The 18,075-nt window shown below is 40.5% G+C and overlaps 1 protein-coding gene across 1 annotated transcript; it reads right to left on the bottom strand.

Annotated features, from left to right (window-relative positions):
* Positions 1-3,896: 3,896 nt before the first annotated feature.
* heg1 (heart development protein with EGF like domains 1) lies at positions 3,897-16,796 on the bottom strand. The gene is made up of 15 exons (XM_022741342.1): positions 16,360-16,796; positions 11,232-11,383; positions 10,132-11,045; positions 9,657-9,748; positions 9,199-9,609; positions 8,040-8,162; positions 7,840-7,943; positions 7,674-7,729; positions 7,288-7,448; positions 6,694-6,828; positions 6,334-6,376; positions 6,187-6,224; positions 5,966-6,053; positions 5,494-5,671; positions 3,897-5,292 (listed from the first exon to the last, which is right to left on the bottom strand). Exons 1-15 carry the CDS (start codon positions 16,631-16,633, stop codon positions 5,149-5,151), a joined length of 2,913 nt encoding a protein of 970 aa, XP_022597063.1. The 5' UTR covers positions 16,634-16,796; the 3' UTR covers positions 3,897-5,148.
* Positions 16,797-18,075: the final 1,279 nt, after the last annotated feature.

Below are 18,075 nucleotides of genomic sequence, written 5' to 3'. Positions count from 1 at the left end.
GTTAAATGAATGGATAAAAAGTACAGCTAACAAATACATTGCTATGGTTTGTATTTGTATTTTCAGAGTGTTCTTGGTTTGACCGTAGCTACTCCAGAAGTTATCATTATAAATTGTGTTCATGCAAAAGCAAAGCTACATTCAGCTTTACCTTTAAAACATGAACAGGTACAGTAATATTCCAAGTTTCAGGGGCAGCCTGCATTCATGTAGATTTATAAATATGCAATGATATGCAATTCACCTGAAGGTATATATCAAGTCATGATACATTGTGTAATTGTGACTGAAACCATCAAAAACAAAGATTAGTTAAAGTAAGACAATCAAAACCACGACAAAAACATGAACGTCGAACAAACTATATTCTCTCAACAAGCCAAATGCAGTAAATCTTGTAGACCACAGGTTGAAAAGTCCATTCTCATTTTTCACTCTGATGAAGACAAAGTAGTGCTGAAACGTTGGTCTGTTTGCACTATGAAAGGATGCAGATCAAGTGATATCTGTGTGCAGTGTGTTCCCATTCTTTTTCCCCTCTGAAGTCCTTGGTCTGAGAAGCACCTGATTCAGCTGCACATTGTGAGAAGATGTGCTGAAAATCCCTTTTCATCCATCTTCATTTTGTTTTCTGTTCCAGTGTCTTCTTCCCTTATAGTGTTCAGATTTCAACACTGTGAGGTACTACAACTCTGCTCAATGTAGCAAATCTGATGCATTTGCATCACAAATAAAAATATGAAAATAAAGCATGTTACTGTGAAATCACAATGAAATTGTGCGATTGAACTGTTCTGATTCAGTAAAAAAAGTTGCTTAAAGAGGCATTCTAGCAATAGAGTTGGGGAAGTCAGAGGAGACAGATAAAAAAAAAAGAATGGTCAGAATTGATGCTGCAGAGGATGAGTTATCCTGACTTTCATTAGTGTGCGTCACGCTCCCAAAACTCAGGATTCTACATCCCATAATGCAACAAGGATGTTTCATAAGACACCACTGCCTCTTATATGTCCACTTCAAACCCCACAACTCATGTCTGTAATGCAGACTCTGTTCAAAATAACCATAACATTTGATACAACTAAACCTCACACTATATAGAAATTAATTCACCCAAAACGACTGTCACACACCAAATAATCACAACGTCATTTGGCTATTAACAGTTAAAGTATTAGCTATTTCACCTGATGTCACCTGGCCAGAGTGCAGTTTCATATCATCTATCACTATGGCAACACCACACAGTGCTTTGAGAGCCCTCCAAACAGCAGCCGCCCTTTGCCTGAATATAGCCTGACCGATTCCCAGGTTGATAGTGGTGCCTGAAATGTACAGTGAGGTGACGGTGAAGGAGACAGAATAACTGAAGTAAAAGTCTGGGGCGAACATGTAGGCGAATGAATCTAAGAGATGGAAAGTGTCATAGAGGAAGTAGAGCACTCCTTGAGAGATCCCAGTGATGGTGACTCTCATCTGACTTTGAATCCTCGGTGTGTAGAAGCAGCTGCCACTCTGCGCCATGTTCCTCATGTGTCTAAACAGGTAGTGGGCTGTGGAAAAGCTAGAAACTGTCATGATACACAGACAGATCAGGATATGCACTTTGAAGATGAAGAAACAAACTTGGCTTGAGAAGCACACTTCATCAGTTCTATGTGCATACCCTGTACCGTTAATGTAAGTGAAGCGACTGAATACATCTGCAATATTCATGACGCTATTGAACAAAAAAAGGGTCCCATCGAGAAGCAAAGCCACGTAGATGACAGACCTGATGTTCCTCTTTACCCAGATGGAAAGAGCTCGATTTGCAGGGACAATCTGGATGTAGTAGAATAAATTCAGCCAAACATAACACATCATGCTGCTATACATAAAGTACAGCACAACCACCCACGATATGATCAACATTTCAAAGTTTTTCCTTTGCTTTAACACAAAATACATTAAAGGCAAAGAAGCACAATAAATAATTGAGCACCAGACAAGATATCCCAGAAGTGTCTTTAAAGGCTGCTTGAGTTTTTGTCTGCTGTGCAATGGGAAGATCAAGCACCACGCATAGAAGATGTTCGCAGTGAGGCTGAGGAAGATAAGAAGACTGTTGATCCATATAAAAGCCTGCTCACCAAGATGAAGGGCTTGACGTGCCATTGGTGGTTTAGAAAAGTCAAAATATCAAAATGTCATTGTTCCTCTTTGTGTGTGTTCTGGTCTCTTCTTCACATGATCCTTTTTAAGAGATCTTACAGGAAACCAATGTAAATGGACTACAACAGTCATATACATTATGTAAACAACTGCACCCACAAAGCCAAGAATATCTGTGTAGCATGTATGGAATACATCTACATAAGTTAAAAAAAAAGAGTCCTGAAATTAGCACGCTCTGCTTACTAGCGTCTCTAAAGCTCACGTGTTATTGTGTTGCATCTTCTTTGTTTAATACATAAACCTACTGTCTTGTTGTTGGACACTGTGGTAGTGCAGTGTGTAATGTAGTGTTTACATTGCTGGCTTCACTCAACACTGATTTTTATTGAAACATGCTTGTTATAGATGTAGAAAACTGTAATTATTATTGTAGCAGTTTCTGAACCACATCCACATATGTTTTCACAAAGAACGATGAAACAATTGGTCAAAAAACATGATTGAGGACATCACTTGGTGTGTTACATTGAACTGAAATGGGAACACAGCCTGTGACAGTTGCATAATCTTAGTTTAACAGTGTTAATGATATTTGCTAAAGTGTATATCAGTCAATAGGCCACAGCAGACATTTTTGCTTGTCATTGTACGAAAAGCACAACTGCAGTTTTTATAACATTAGCACCCGGAAAGGAATTCAGGCATCATTAAATTTTACTACTGTGTTTTTCCTGCTGCCACATGTTACAATGCCTTCTGTGTAAATCACCTATGCTCCAAGAAAAAACAAAAAAACCAAAAAAAAACCCAACATAACATAAGAAACAACAGCATTCTGAATGATTTACATTTTCATTAGAACAATGGCCTTTTTATGTCACGCTTTGGATTCAGACTCATTCAATTTAGATATAACTATAAGTACTATATATTTAAGAGGACATCAGACAGATCGTATAGACATGTATTAATGTTTTCTTTTTAGGTAAACTTTACCATTGCATGAGTCGTCAAAGTATCCAAATGAAGTGGTGAGGCAAATGTTGCTTAACCAGGGATTGTACGTCAACCTACAGGAAACCAACTTCAGTGGACCATGTAGAGTTCATGTAAAGAACTTTATCCACAAAGGAGGAAATATATGAACATAGAACATATTTTATCTTTGTACAAATGAGGGATTCTTTTTTTCATTTCCTGTATTTGGAACAAACTGCCACAAAATACCAGAAGAGACACAAAACACAAAAGGCATCGAAATTTCAAGCCAGGCTTGAGTAACCACACTGTCTGTAATGTAACAGCCAGAGCTTTCATGTAGTTACCTAAGTATTCAACAAGTCCTCCAGTGCCATAATATCCAGCTCTAAGTACAGACTGCTATGACTGGGATTTAATAGTAAAATATGAAATTAAATAAGATATGAATGCCAATCCTTACTGAAGCTTTAGATATCCTACCCTGTACTCAGTGTAGTTTCATATAATTTCAAAACATGGTTTGACAAAATTAAATTTTAAGACAAGATCCACATATTAGTCTCTTCTTGTTGCTTTCAACTGCATTCTTCATCATAACATATGGGATATGATAACTTGACCACCTGAGTATATTACCACCATTTCATACCCGCAGTGACAACTGAGCTATCTCCACGACAACGACAAAAAAAGAAAAATCAAAGATAATTTAGTCAGAGACAAAATACTGTGCAATATTTTTATTTAAATAAGCACGTCTGACTAAAACGCCAGAATAAACCGATCATAACACAAAGTAAAGAAAATACTCACATAAAAATAACACTCCGTATCAGAAATAGCTAATTATGATACATCTTTACATTCAAACACTCGTTGACAGTTATGATCAATCTGGTATACAGATAATTATTCCTCACACAATTCTCACAAATACCAAAACTTACACACTTGCTTGCTCTCTCTCTCTCTCTCACACACACACACACACACACACACACACACACATACATGCATGCATGCATGCACACACACATTTAAAGCCACAGGTTTATCCCTCTAAAGTCTGTCAGTGTGTATGAGTGAGATATTCATGATGCTACATGTCAAGGATTTAGACATACAGGGAATAAATAAACGTTGGCGTGAGATTACAAAGTTGTTCCTCAGTTTACGTTGGGTGTAAAACTGAACTCTGTGCAACCTTCAGTGGTTTGTTATTGTCATATTTCCAAATCACAGCAGTGGCACACACATATTCATATTTCAGCACTTAACAGAGCACACAGTATCAATGTTTTTGCATGTCCTAATCTAGTTGCTACACATCATATGTAGTTTACATTACTGTTGTTTTTTTTGTATCCAAATGTGTTTTCACACATTCCAGGCAGCCAGTATGTCACATTCATTTCTGTGAGCACAGTGGGTGAACACTATCTTTTCTGCTTTTATCTATCATTAAGCATTAATGCAATGCAGGTTTTTTTTCAAGGTAATCTGCACTGTGTTTAGGCATATTTACTGTAATGAATGACCAACCTTAAGCACGTTTCAAGCGTCTGCAAATGGTTTTTCATCATACAGTGAAGCAAATGAGAATCAGTGGCTGCCTGGAAGGCAGGAAAAACACATTACACAATCTTTAACACCACAGTGGCAATGTAAAGTACATGCGAGTTGAAGTAAATGAAGTATATTATGCAAAAGTATTGAAATAGTCACACAAGAACACATTTTACTTGCAAAAATGTGTACTTACATAAAATGCAGACCCGCACAGACACGCGCACACAGGAATACACAAACATTTACATCATTATTGTGAAGCCCTGAATGTATATGGTCAAATGGGTTTTTCAAAGACAGTGAGGCTCACACATTAGCATTGTCACCGTGACTGTAAACCATCATGACACATCACAATTGTCAGTATAAGTGATGGTAAGTTTCAGTGTGTGTGTGTGTGTGTGTGTGTGTGTGTGTACGTGTGTGTTCAAGGTGGGGCAGTTAGAAGTAGTCTCGTCTTCGTGAATCGTCACTAATGAAGGAGGGGTTCCACTGGGCAGGGTAAATGCATGAGTGGCGAGAGCCCGGCAGACCTGTGAATGGATACAGACCATTTCTGTCTAGGTCTGAGTTACGTAACGCAGGCTGAGGGAATAAGCACAGAGAGAGAGAGAGAGAGAGAGCGAGAGATAAAATTAATGCAACACGTTTTTAATGTTTCCTCTTGTCTAGCATGGTGATTTATCAGTTGGATCTAAACACACAAAAACTAAACCCAAACTTGATGCATGACAGACAAACCTAGGAAAGGTAGACAAATAAGAGGTGTGTTATATGTCTCCTTACAGAGTAGTAAATGTCAGTCATCTGCAGCAGGTTCTTGGTGCTGCCGTTCTCTTGCATCTCTATGGTCTCTCTGCCCCACTCCATGGATATTCGGTTATTTTTTGGGAAGTCTGCATAAGGGGACATCTGCAGGTCTCCACTCTTGAAGATGATCTTGTTGATGTCATTCTTATCTTTCCTGGGAGACCAAACATTTAAAAAAAGTTAAACCATTGCCAGAGTTTACCAAAACAGTTTTCTTCATTAAACCATCCATAGTGAGAATTTTTTTTTTTTTTAAGTAAATATTCTGCCAATAAATGATCGTAATTGTCCAGGATTACTTGTTTCTGTATTTTTTAATCATCAACTTGAAACAAGGTAGAGGGAGGTAGAGTATACTGGTATAAAGAAATTGTCAGTTCATTTAACAAGTTGAAATAAATAGCAAAATGAAGACAGTGTTTTATGCTATCAATATCAGCAGTCTTACTTGCAGCAGGTGACAATGAGAGCGATGATGAGGATGAGGAGCAGGGCGCCCCCTGCAGGTGCAACCACGACTGCAATCAGCTTGTAAACTGCAACATCAAATATCAATGTATTAAATTCAACACTTAAAAAACACATTTAAAGATCACAATAGGAAATAATTGAATCTCCCCATTAAAGCTGATTAATATTGGTCTATTAAGGATTTTTACAGTCACTTACAATTTGCACAGTTGAATCCTCCAAAACCAAACATACACCTGAAAAGAAGAGACAGAATCTGCAGTGAGAAAGTGAACTTAAATCTTTCAGTGTCACCTGATCGATACTGAAAGGAAAAGAAAATTGAAAATTGAAAGTTGAACTTACGGAACACAGGTGCCATTTTCCAGCTTGTAGCCATCCCCACATTCTGTAACAAAACATTTTGCTCAGAGAAGGTCCGATTTCACAGTTTAGAAGCAGTTAAAACGCCAAAACTGTTTCTCTATTATTCAGTCTTCTTAATTTGGATGAATTTCATGTGAAATTTAGAAGAATCTGCTGTCTTTCAGTCAGCACGGAAAAGCTTACTTGACTGTCACCTTGTTTTAAAGTATAACAAATGATATCTGGTTTATTATTTTGATTACTTTTGGTCATTCCTGTATTTTGCACTTACACTAGGTAGCTGGATAGATTTGATAGGCTTTGTGTCTCAGCGGAAACAAAAAGAGAGAAAGAGCTTACCTAGGCAGGACAAGTCTTCAGGATTGTGTTTGTAGTATCCTTGAAGACACTGGCAGTAGGCTGTGCCACTGCTGTCTGTGCAGGTGGAGCGCTCTGTATCACACTGAGTCTTCTTAGCCACACACAGACTCTCCACTGGAACACAGTGTGGACAGAATTAGTCACCAAAGTAAAAAGACAGGACACTGATCCTGACCTGGATAACACAAGAAGTCCAAGAGGTTAGAAAACATTTGTTTCCCTCAATTCACCATCAGGTGAGAATTTATTAATCTACCGTTCGGGTTCAAACCAACCATCATACATGTGAGCTCATAGAAATCTTATTGCATATTAAAGTATTTTATAGTATCGCACTGTTGTCCTTTGATGTGCTTAAAGGATTCCTGCCTAATATTTTCACAAATGTATCATGGTACATTTCACATGAGTATTTACAGCTGCATTCTGCCTTTAAGTGGCTGTAAAAATATTATTTACTTTTGATGGTGACCCCTCAATGTTTACAGGACATTTAGTCAAAAACTGTATTAAATTTGAAAGAAATGAGCACGATTATGTTGATTACAATGTGGCTTTGGCTATTATATTTACCGTCATAAGTGAGCTGGTGGTGCAGGACCATTCGGCAGTGGGCCACCGAGGAGCTGCAGTTGCTGAGGGACATCTTGATGCTGTTGTAGACTTCTGCACTCGTCACATCACTGGAGATGGAAAACATGTTGATAACTAAGATACGAATCCCGTCCTCCTCTCTGTGGGGAGAAGTTCAAACTGTCAGTACAGAGGTCTACACTGAAAAAAAATATCTATGTTGCATCATTTACTCTAAATATATTGCAATTCTGACACAAAGAAATGAGCTTTTGTCTCATATAACTATGTGTTGCTTTTGTGATTTTGAAAATATATCAACAAAATACTGCGAAAGTACATTAATGGAATGGTTTAGTGATTAGATAGTGACGGCAAGAACGTACTTCTTACTCAGAGTTGAGCGGCTGTAACCTTGAAGGACTGACAATGAGGCATTGAGCTGCAGTGAAGACAGGAAAGGAGGGTGTATCAGATATAATACATATAAGCCTAAGAATTGTTTTCTCAGAAATGAGCAGAGTAGATGCAGCGATGTGGACCGGCTCTCACCAGCTGAATAATCTCTCTCTGGATCTCATGCGTGGTGGTGCTCTTGAAGGTAACAGGGTCATGTGGCGGTCTGTTAACACTGAAAATTCCCAGAAATGTCTTTGCTGTAGTAGGGAAAAAAATTACAATAAGGCCTTTAAGAAAACAACTCAACTAGAAAAATAATAATTATGTTATATTTATATATACAGGGATCTTACCTCTGGTGCAGTTGTGTCCCTCCTCGAGGTCGTAGCCGAGCGGGCATTCACAGCTGAAGGAGCCTCGTGTGTTCACGCACCTGGAGCAAGGTGGGCAGGGGTCCCTCATACATTCATCAATATCTGGACACACAGTACATAAAGGTTATTACAATCTTACATTTAAAAGGTTCGTTACTGAATCCATAAACCTCAAACCTGATCTTAACCTTCGGCACGATCACTCAGTATGCAACACAATTAAACACCAAACTTGAGGTACAGAAGCATGCATATTGACAGTGCAGTTATCAAACAGAAGCTCTGACAGCGACAGGTGTACTGATGCCCTTCATAGCTCACACACATCCCACCGTTCATACAAGGGTTTGACACACAGGGGTTTCCTGGAGTTCAGACAGGAGAGCAGGCGTTTTACTATGAACTCGTATAAAAGTTAGGTGGTTTCTCATCATCATCATTAGGTAATTGTTTATTAAGCACATTTTCACACCTGACCTAATTTCAGTCTTTTCCAGTTTTTGTGATAGGTGCGATTTTTTCTGCTTTGTTCCCAGTACTGCACTCATACAATCAAGTAAAACGATGACTGAGGCATAATCAGCATCATTTCAATTTACACATTTGAGGATTTCCCACAATTACTTGAAAATTTATCAACTACAAGGTAGAACCTTCTTCAATCCAGAGACAAACACATCTCTGGTAATTTAAATACTTACTTAAATACTGAAAAACTGAAGCACTGAACTTGAATTTAGATGCTTTGGAGCTTAAAAGTTCAGATCATTCTTAGACATTATCACACTCATTATGCAAGACATCAACTAAAGATATAATCTGCCTAAATGATTTGAAAGTCCCATAGATTACAATCCACTATTCTATTAATTCATTTTTGTGAATTCTCAATAACTTTATACCTTATAAAGCCTAATGAAAGAAAATGATAGTTCACATTTGTGCATCCGAGTTTTGCATTTACACTGAGTTCAGCTTTCACAGTTCTGTGTCTGTCAGTGAATGATACAGAGCATAAAAGTCTTTTTAAAAGAAGGTATTAGTGAGCATGAAGAGCAATAGTCACAAGATACATTCTTGTTTTGAAAGCTACATGTCAAAGATTGCTATATACAGTGAAAGAAAGGTGTGAACTCACTTGGTGGTGGTGGTGATGCTTTAGTGGGCTGGATGTCAGTGGGTGATGTTGTTACTACAAGCTCTGTGGTTCCCCTGTCTGTCTGTTTCCCGGTGGTGTGCAGAACTTCTGTACTCCTGGTCGGGGTGCTGTGGGTGTAGGTGGTGGTGATGTACTGGCTAGGAGATGTGGAAACTCCCAGAGAGCCTGTGCTTGTTTCTGTCTGCAGGGTCATGACGTTTGTGGGGTTGGCAATTCTGGTTGAGGGGCCCTGGGTTTGGCTTGGTGACACATGGTGAGTTGGGTGCACTGCAGAGGTCTGCAGGGCCGGAGTGGAGGCTGTGGTGGAGGGTGTAGTGTATGGGAAGGTGGCCTCGGTATGTAACTCTGAAGTCGAGCTGCTGGTGGTGGTGCTGCTGAACCTGGAGGAACCAGGTTAGGGTGGAAAGAGGAGGGGTGTTTGGGGGTGGGGGGTGGTGGGGTGGTGGTGGTAGTGATGGTGGTGGTGGTGGTGGTGGTGGTGGTGGTGGAGGCAGTGGCTTTGAAAGTTTCTTTCTCAGTTATCTGTGAGCTGTTAAAGAGAAAATAAACCAGTCAAGTCTCTCACAGACTTCTGACAAGAACTGAAAAGAAAAGATAAGAACCATTTTCATCTTTACAGCTTTGGTTGGTTCACCTCAGGATCACTCAGCGTAGTGAAGGCAATGATGGAAGCTTATTAAATCTCTCAGAAACATGTTGCATTTCTTTAAAGTTTTAATAGAGCTGTATATTTCTGTCAAAATCATGTTTTCTACTATAAACTATATTTCAAAAAAAAGATAACATATTAAATAACAATATTGACAAATCCAACTCTCTGTTGCTGTGCCTTTGCAACAGCCAAGTATCTGTCCTTGAACCATTAATTTAACCATTAATAAAGCACAAAAATTAATAAACAATACAATGTACCTTTCTGTAACAGGAACAGGTGTGGTGGTGAGGAAGAGCTCAGTGACCAGCACTGGAGTGTCTGTCAGAAAGTTGTCCATTTCAGATGTATTGCTACTGACTGTAGGGGGCGCTGTGGTCAGACCCAAGTCTGTGCTTTCCTCTCTGGTCTGGGATGACAGCCCCTCGGTGCCCTCTTGGTTCTGAGTGCTGGAGCTGTGGCCGGCAGTGGAAGACTCGGTGGAGGTTCCAACATCGGAAACTGCGTCCAGGTCTGTCCCTGAGATGTTGGTAGGACCTCTTGCAGCTGAGGTGACAGGAGGTGTGGAAGAAACCAACACTTCAGATTGTTCAGTGCTGAGCTCCGTCACTCTGAGAGGTGGTGTCGAGTCAGAGGTCTCCTCAGACGCTGAGGTATGTTGATACTGCGTGGCATTAGGTGGTCCAGTTAAACTCTGGGTTCCTCTGGACCCCCGCGGGCTCCCAGTCTCTGGAAACATCCCCTTGAAGGAGTTGGTCATGTGCCGGTCTGTTGTTTCCCTGCTGTCAGTCCTTGTGGATGGAGCACTGTGGGTGTAGTCCTCAGTCCCTGTAGCCCTAGCAGGGATACCCCAGGTGGAGGGGGGCTGATGAGAGTTGGATTCCTCTGTAAATGCAGAGGAGGTGCTGTTGCTTGAGGAGGAGGTGACAGATAGAAGGGTCCTCTCCCCGGCTCGGCTGATGGTGGTGGAAGTGTAGGTGCTGTCGGTGTGAACGTCTGTCTGCGACGCCAAGGAAGTGGCGTCTCCCAGCCACAGAGTGCTGTCTGGACTGTCCTGGGGAAGCCTTGCGTCCTCTGTCAACATCCAGGACCTGGCCTCCCAGGACACAGGATGGGAGACATCTGGCACCTGGTCTGTGTTAACAAATTCCTTCCAGTCCCTGCTGCTGCTGCTTATGCCGCTACTGCTGCTGCTGCTACTGCTGCTGCTGCCGCTACTGCTGCTGCTGCTGCTGATGCTGCTGCTGCTGATACTGCTGCTGCTGCTGCTGCTGCTGCTGCTGCTGCTGCTGCTGCTGCTGCTGCTGCTGCTACTGCTGCTGCTGATGCTGCTGCTGCTGCTGCTACTGCTGCTTCTACTGCTGCTGCTACTGCTACTGCTGCTACTGCTGCTGCTGCTACTGGCCTCGGTGGTGGCTACAACAAGGGTGGATGTGAGCGGCTCAGTAGACAGACTGGTAGTCTCTAGTGATCCATTGCTTTTTTCTGTGAAGGTTTGTGTCTGCTCAGTGTCTGTGGAAAAAGAAAATAATGTATCGTATGATTAATAACTAACATTCACATTCAAACATTCGTCTCACAGTATAAGTACTGGAAAATTAGTCAATTTATTGATTAGGCAACTGACACAAAATCCTTTAAAAGTTGTTTTAGTCAATTATTAATCAAGCAAAAATGGAATTTGCTGCTTCCAGCTTCTCAACTGTGATGATTTAATGCCTACTGTTTCACATAGTATAAAATTATTTTACTTAACACAACACAACAAAACACATAACCACTGACAATAATTGTTACCTGCAGCCCTACACAGTATAATGATAATTCCACACTCAAGAAATCAGACATCCTTCAGCTTTGCTTTAACTTTTAGTGAAATAGACTTTTTGTCTTGCCTTCCTCTAGTATTGGAATGCCAGTACCAGGCATCCACACTTCTAATAATTGAATCAGGGTCTCCTTGACAACTGGGCTGACAGGCAGTTTTTCAAACAAGACATGTTGAAACCAATATTCATCTTCTGGCTGTTTTTTCTTAACTTTCTTGAAATTACAAACTGTCAACATATTGTACTTGACTTCCATTATGCTGTGGCCACCAGAGGGTGCTCACCAGAGTGTCGGGCCTGTTCAGCCTGCAGAAACTGGGAAGATGCTGTAAGAAGTGCTGCAGCTTGCAGCAGGGGCAATAATTTTGGGTGGAGAACAACTGGCAGCCGGGCTCGCCTACTCTAACAAAGGCTTTAAGTCCTAAATATGGTGGTGACGGTCTCCGCTGGGAATCAGCCATTTCCTTCCTAAAGCTGAGTGAGCACAAGGCACTGGCAGAAAACTGTCACCATGGATCTAGGCGTGTATTCATGTTCATTGTTTGTGGAGTGGTTTTTTTTTTTCAGTCTGGCTCACAATTGTTGTCATATAAACTACGTACACAGTACCAGAAGTGAAATGTCAAGAAAAGAATGATGTTACAGAGTAGGGATTGTTGCTTTAGACATATTTTTGTTGGTATTTTGCCTTTTGACATTTGACAGTAGAGATAGACTTGAGAGAGCCAGGGGGGGCAAAATGCAACAAAGGTGCCCAGCTAGAATCAGTCAATTAGATGGCATTAATCTTAGGCCATGAGTTTAATTGTTTTTAACTCATTATTTTAAAACTGCATTGATTATTTTTTGTTCACTTGGGGGGAGACGAACAAACTGAAAACACAACACTGACATATGCTATCACTTTTTAAATTGATTATGTTGAATGACTTTGCATACTGTTGCCTATTAACACCTTCAGCAGAGGTAACTTTAGCTATCATTTGGAGTCATGTTTATGGCCATATGACTAATTTTAAGGCCAATATTTACTCTCCTTTTAGCTCTGTTTTGGTATCCACCAAATCCTTCGTAAAATATGTTGTTTTTTAGCTTCTAAATGTTGCACTATGTTTACAAGCTATTTCATAACTTTGTCCCTCCACTGTTTGGTGCCAAGCAGGTAGCGTACAGAGGGTTTATCTAACTTTTTGTTAAAAAAAAAGCTGCATGCTGCAACTTGAAACAAGGATGATGAGAACAGTGAGAGTGAATCTACAGTAGAGTTGTGGCCGTAAAACCAAAGCAATGAGCTGAAAGATGCTAGAACTCTGTGGAGCTGAGGGAACTGCAGAAATAAGAATTATTAATTAATTGACAATTATCAGTGGGTTCGTCGCTACAAGCATTTCATATTACAGAAAGTCATATGATACATTGTTGACATAAAGATATTAGTAAGTGCAGCTTTAGATTACATAACTAGTGAGAACGTGATGGGAGAAGTCTGTGTGTGTGTGTGTGTGTGTGTGTGTGTGTGTGTGTGTGTGTGTGTTTGTGTGTGTGTGTGTGTGTGTGTGTGTGTGTTTGTGTGTGGGTGTGAGGTCTTTCTCCAAACTAAAAGGTTTTTTTGTCTCTGCCTGTCCCTGATGCTGTGCTGTCTGACAGCCTGCTAACTGGCTGGTCTCCAGCAGGCCAGGACTGGAACAACACCACTCTGTGGATGAGCATCGGTGCTGGACAGCATCCTGACAGCCAACACACAGTTCATCCAAAACCAATGGAGGGGAGAGTTCAACTGCATAACAGCCTGTCTACTGGGAGTCTATGGGGAGAACTGGGCCACCAGACTCTATTTTTCTCTCTCACTTCCTCTGCATGTGTCTCTCTCATTATTTCATTTTCTCTCTCTGGATCCAGTCCGGGCAGCAAAACTCAGACTGGAACGTGGTGTTGGCAACAAGTGAAGGACACTCCCAGATTCTCTGCTGTTTATCGCTCAGCTCTCAACTGTTAACACAGTTGTCACTGTGGTTTTTCACATCTGTTACACTTTAGAAACGCCGTGGCTTGCATGTTAATTTGGGTATATGCAGCATGTTCAGCATTATAATGAGCATAGGCAATAGTATGATACAGCAGTGGTGTGAATAGATTGACTGATATTAAACAGCCAACAGGCCAAATAGGTAATTTGTTGCTGAGGACTCAACATTTGGTACCTGACTATCGTCAGGTACCAAATGTTGAGCTGAGTTTGAGATTCACAGCTCAGTTTGTGGGCTTGTCACCAGATGACTGTGACCTGAATGAGGAAAGTGAATCATTTTCACTTGTCATTCCTCAGCAGCCTCTACGCCTTTAAGCAAAGCATTTGGCCTTCACATTGTTTCAGTGGATTTGTGTTGGGCAGCCCCCAGAGTGACTGTGTGTAACTGTATGAATCATATGAATCAACCAGGGTGTTGATGGAAATGACCAAAATCAAGTCAAGCCCACATTGGACAAATAAATGAATCATCTTCATAATGCCCAGCAGCCTGCCTGAAAGAAAATAAGTTATCACTGACATTGCTGTTAAACGTTAAACTGTTAATGTTAAACTAAGTTCAGACTGTGCCTTAAGTTTAAGGCATGCATTGATGAAAAAGCAGCCAAATTGCTCTAATTAATACAAGTATATCACTAAAATGAATGAAATATAGCATCAGCATGTAGTGCAGCATGTGATAAGTTTATAGTCTCGCCAAGTTGGGGACATTTTAATTTCAATATAATAGATTTAACTACTTTTTGCACGATTTTATTTTAATGTTTAGGGCAGGTATACAGTATTCTATACGGTGACCACCTGGTGAATAGTAGCATTAGTAGTCCAGTGCATATTAATAATGCTAATGGTATGTTTATAATAAGAGAAGAATCTGACAGCAATTCCATTTTTGTAATTTTGAGGCTACAAGAGATTTGAGCCATAAAACTGTCTCAAAAAACCCACAAAAATCTAAAACCTATTGACGTATGACCACAATGACTCTCCTAAAAGATACATCATCAATTAAAGCGCTTTACTCCTCTGAGGTTTTCTCCTTAATTGCTTCAAGACTATACCACTACGGTGTTGGGATGTTACGAGACACGTTCTCCTGAAACCACAGGCATTATCTGTGAATATGGCTTCTACCTTAAACAACTTACAAGCTTTCCACCTATAGCTTGATGGTTGATATTGGACATTGTGCACAGAACACTGGGCTTTAAATCCCATTCAAAGCTCTGGAGTTGTGAGGGGAAAATGTGTGTGTGGTTCAGATGTGGTTTCCCCTCGTCCCTCTGCACTAAATGTACTAAAATAGTTTAGCTGCAGGTTGTTTTTTTTGTGTGTGAGCAACATCTCTATTAAGTCAAAATACCACAGTCTCTTTCTAACATGTCTACTTCTCTTCATGCCCCTCAACTTGCTTATGATCGGTATACAGAATAATTATAAAGGAAAACATTGTGGTTTTTACCTGGATTATCAGTGGACTCTTGTGAACCCCACTGCCCCCTTTGCTGCACATGTAGTAAGACTAACCATGCAACACTGTTGTGACTCCATACACCTTATCACCTGCATGAGCTGCTGAACAAACATCAAGACTGTCTGTGGCAACAGCAGCAGCTCAGCTTGAACAGGAAAGTAGCAAAGCGGGTTAAGTGTTAAGTGAGATTGGATTTAGATAGATTATATAATGATAGGAGTGATAAATTCATGATTGACTGAGTGTTAGTGGTTTCATCAAACTAGGTGAATGGGTCTGAGCTGAAAACTGATGAACCACATTTATTGACCAAGCTAACTGTTGCTGTTTTAAGGGGTAGGAAATTTTCAAAAATCAAAGTAAAATGTCTTAAGGCGAGTTTACTCTCCTCTTTTTAGAAACACAGTTGTGAACATACAGTATAAGCCTGAAAACCCTTTTGCACTGACAAAGAACTGAAGCAGTGTTAGTGTTAGTAAAGGAAAATTAATCTATTGAAATTATTGTGATTAACAATTAACACTGGTTCCTGCTTCGCAAATGTAAATATGAGCTGATTTTCCTATTTTCCTCTTTTGGGGGTTTTGAACAGTTGAACAGTCAACAGTCAATCAGTCTGAATGTCAACTCTGACTTTGGAAAATTATGATGTGCATTTTTTTATTAGTACCAATAATTTGCAGACCAAGCAATTAATCAATCAATCAGGCAGATAATAAATACCATCTACAATGGAAATAATTAATTACAGCTCTATAATGATGCAAACAAATCAGAAATAGCATTGTACTTGTTTCGTGGCACTGCATCTATGCATGAGCTGAATTCATTTTGACATGCAGACACTGGCAGATTGATTTCATATAGCTTTTTTTTATTAATAATTTTTAATTGAGAGATGATCGCTATCCCACACTAAATGTTGATACATCTCCAACTGTTATCATTGATGAGCTTTGCTGATGTATTTCTGTACTAACCAGCTACTGATCATTTTAACAGGATGAAAATGAAGTGTGTCTACATTTACAGAGCCTTTACTTTAAAGTGGAGAGCCATTCTCACACAGGATAGATGGGGACGACTGCACACTGGACTAACATTTTGTCTATAACGTTGCACTTGCCATTGCAGGCCTCGGTGACAGTGATCTTACCGAAGCTTCCAACAGTAGCAGTGTGTGTCTCAGCGGAGTGTGTGAGCAGGAGGTTCCTCTGTGATGGTGATAAACTCTCGCTGGAGTATGAAGTTGAAGTTGCATTGTTTTCCATGTTACTGGGTTCATCTGTGGCAGTTGAAGAATAAAATCCTGCCGTTTCGGGATCCGAGCTGTTGTTACTGGGGGTCCCTGTCCCGAGGGCCCCCGGCAGACCCAACAGGAGGACCGACAGAGACAGCCCGAGGACGTGATTCAAAAACCACGTTTCCATGCTTTTCAAGACCCCAAAACGGTCGCCGATAGTTTCCGTAAAGTCGAGTGAATGCCGGGGAGGTCTCCCGGGGACACCATGGGAGAAGCACTTCAGCTTTTAGTGAAGTTTCATATGAAATAAATAAATCCTGGTACAGGTCCGGAGGAGAACCGCAACTCGGACGGCGGGGAACGGAAGATAACAGAGTGGAGGCAGCAGCCTGTTATCACAGCGGAGGAGCCCGGGCTCCTCCCCCTTCCGCGCGCGCGCACACACACACACAGACAGGCACACACACAGACAGGCACACACACAGACAGGCACACACACAGACACACACACACACACACACACACACACACACACACACACACACACACACACACACACACACACACACACACACACACACACACACACTACCGTTATTCAACCCAGTAGCTTCCTTTGCTGCCTTCAAGTGTTGTCGTTAAAAAAGTCGAAACACTCCTTTTTCAGCCATGAGAAGCTGATGACCAATTAAACAATACACCGCCACACTGCATTGATTAATCCCTCTACTCTGGATCATATGGTACCGGTAAAATTGGTGGTATCATGGTATCAAAGTGAGGTGGTATCATTAAGAGAAATAAAGTTTCTGAGCATGTAAAGCCTGTGACTTGACTTACAATTATCACGTTCTGTGGAAAAAGTCCTTATATTAATGTTTATGTCCTAAAGTCGATTTACTTTGGTACAATTAAGGAATAAGGATTTTCATTTTTCTGGTGGGAATAGATGTCCCTCTAGAATAACCCAGGTGTTCATAATATACTGGAGCCAGGCTGATGCACTGGACATATTGTGTATTTCAAGCCATCACCCCTGAACTGAAGTTCATATATTAGTTTTAACAATTCAGGTTTGTCTCCATGAGAAATGCCAAGGATGGTGTGAAAAGTAGCTTCAGAAAACCACAGATCAACATCTCTACTGTTGAGAACTATGCCCAAACCAATTTCTCATACAGACTGAGTCATCAAGGAAAAAGGTACCAGGATCTTTAGATTATGAGCCTGTTGGTAGGTTGCTACTCTGATAAAATGTTAAGAGGAAGTGGTTTTCACAGCTTTGCTGTTACACTGCAAGAACAGTAACTCTTTTAAAGCACACAGCAAACAAAGTTCACCCAAACAATATGACCTTGCAGTAAGCTATGAATGAATTACTGAATTGTTTTTAAAACAATGAAATACTGTCTCCAAATCACTTCTTCCTTCTTATAAAACCAAAAGCTAAAGAGAAGTGCAGTACCATGTATGTCTTATTTTGAAAATCGTACTTGAATATCAAATGGCACTGAAGTTTGATATTCTTAGTTACTTCTAAATTATTGTGGGTCTGCAAGAAGACAAACGTCACCTCTGAAATTGGGAAAGCAAAATAACCTGAGCAAAATTGCTTAACCAACGATTAAC

Source organism: Seriola dumerili, unplaced genomic scaffold (assembly GCF_002260705.1).
Source record: "Seriola dumerili isolate Sdu_G_001 unplaced genomic scaffold, Sdu_1.0 BDQW01000052.1, whole genome shotgun sequence".
Lineage (NCBI taxonomy): Eukaryota > Metazoa > Chordata > Actinopteri > Carangiformes > Carangidae > Seriola > Seriola dumerili.
This window is presented reverse-complemented; position numbering and strand designations above follow the sequence as displayed.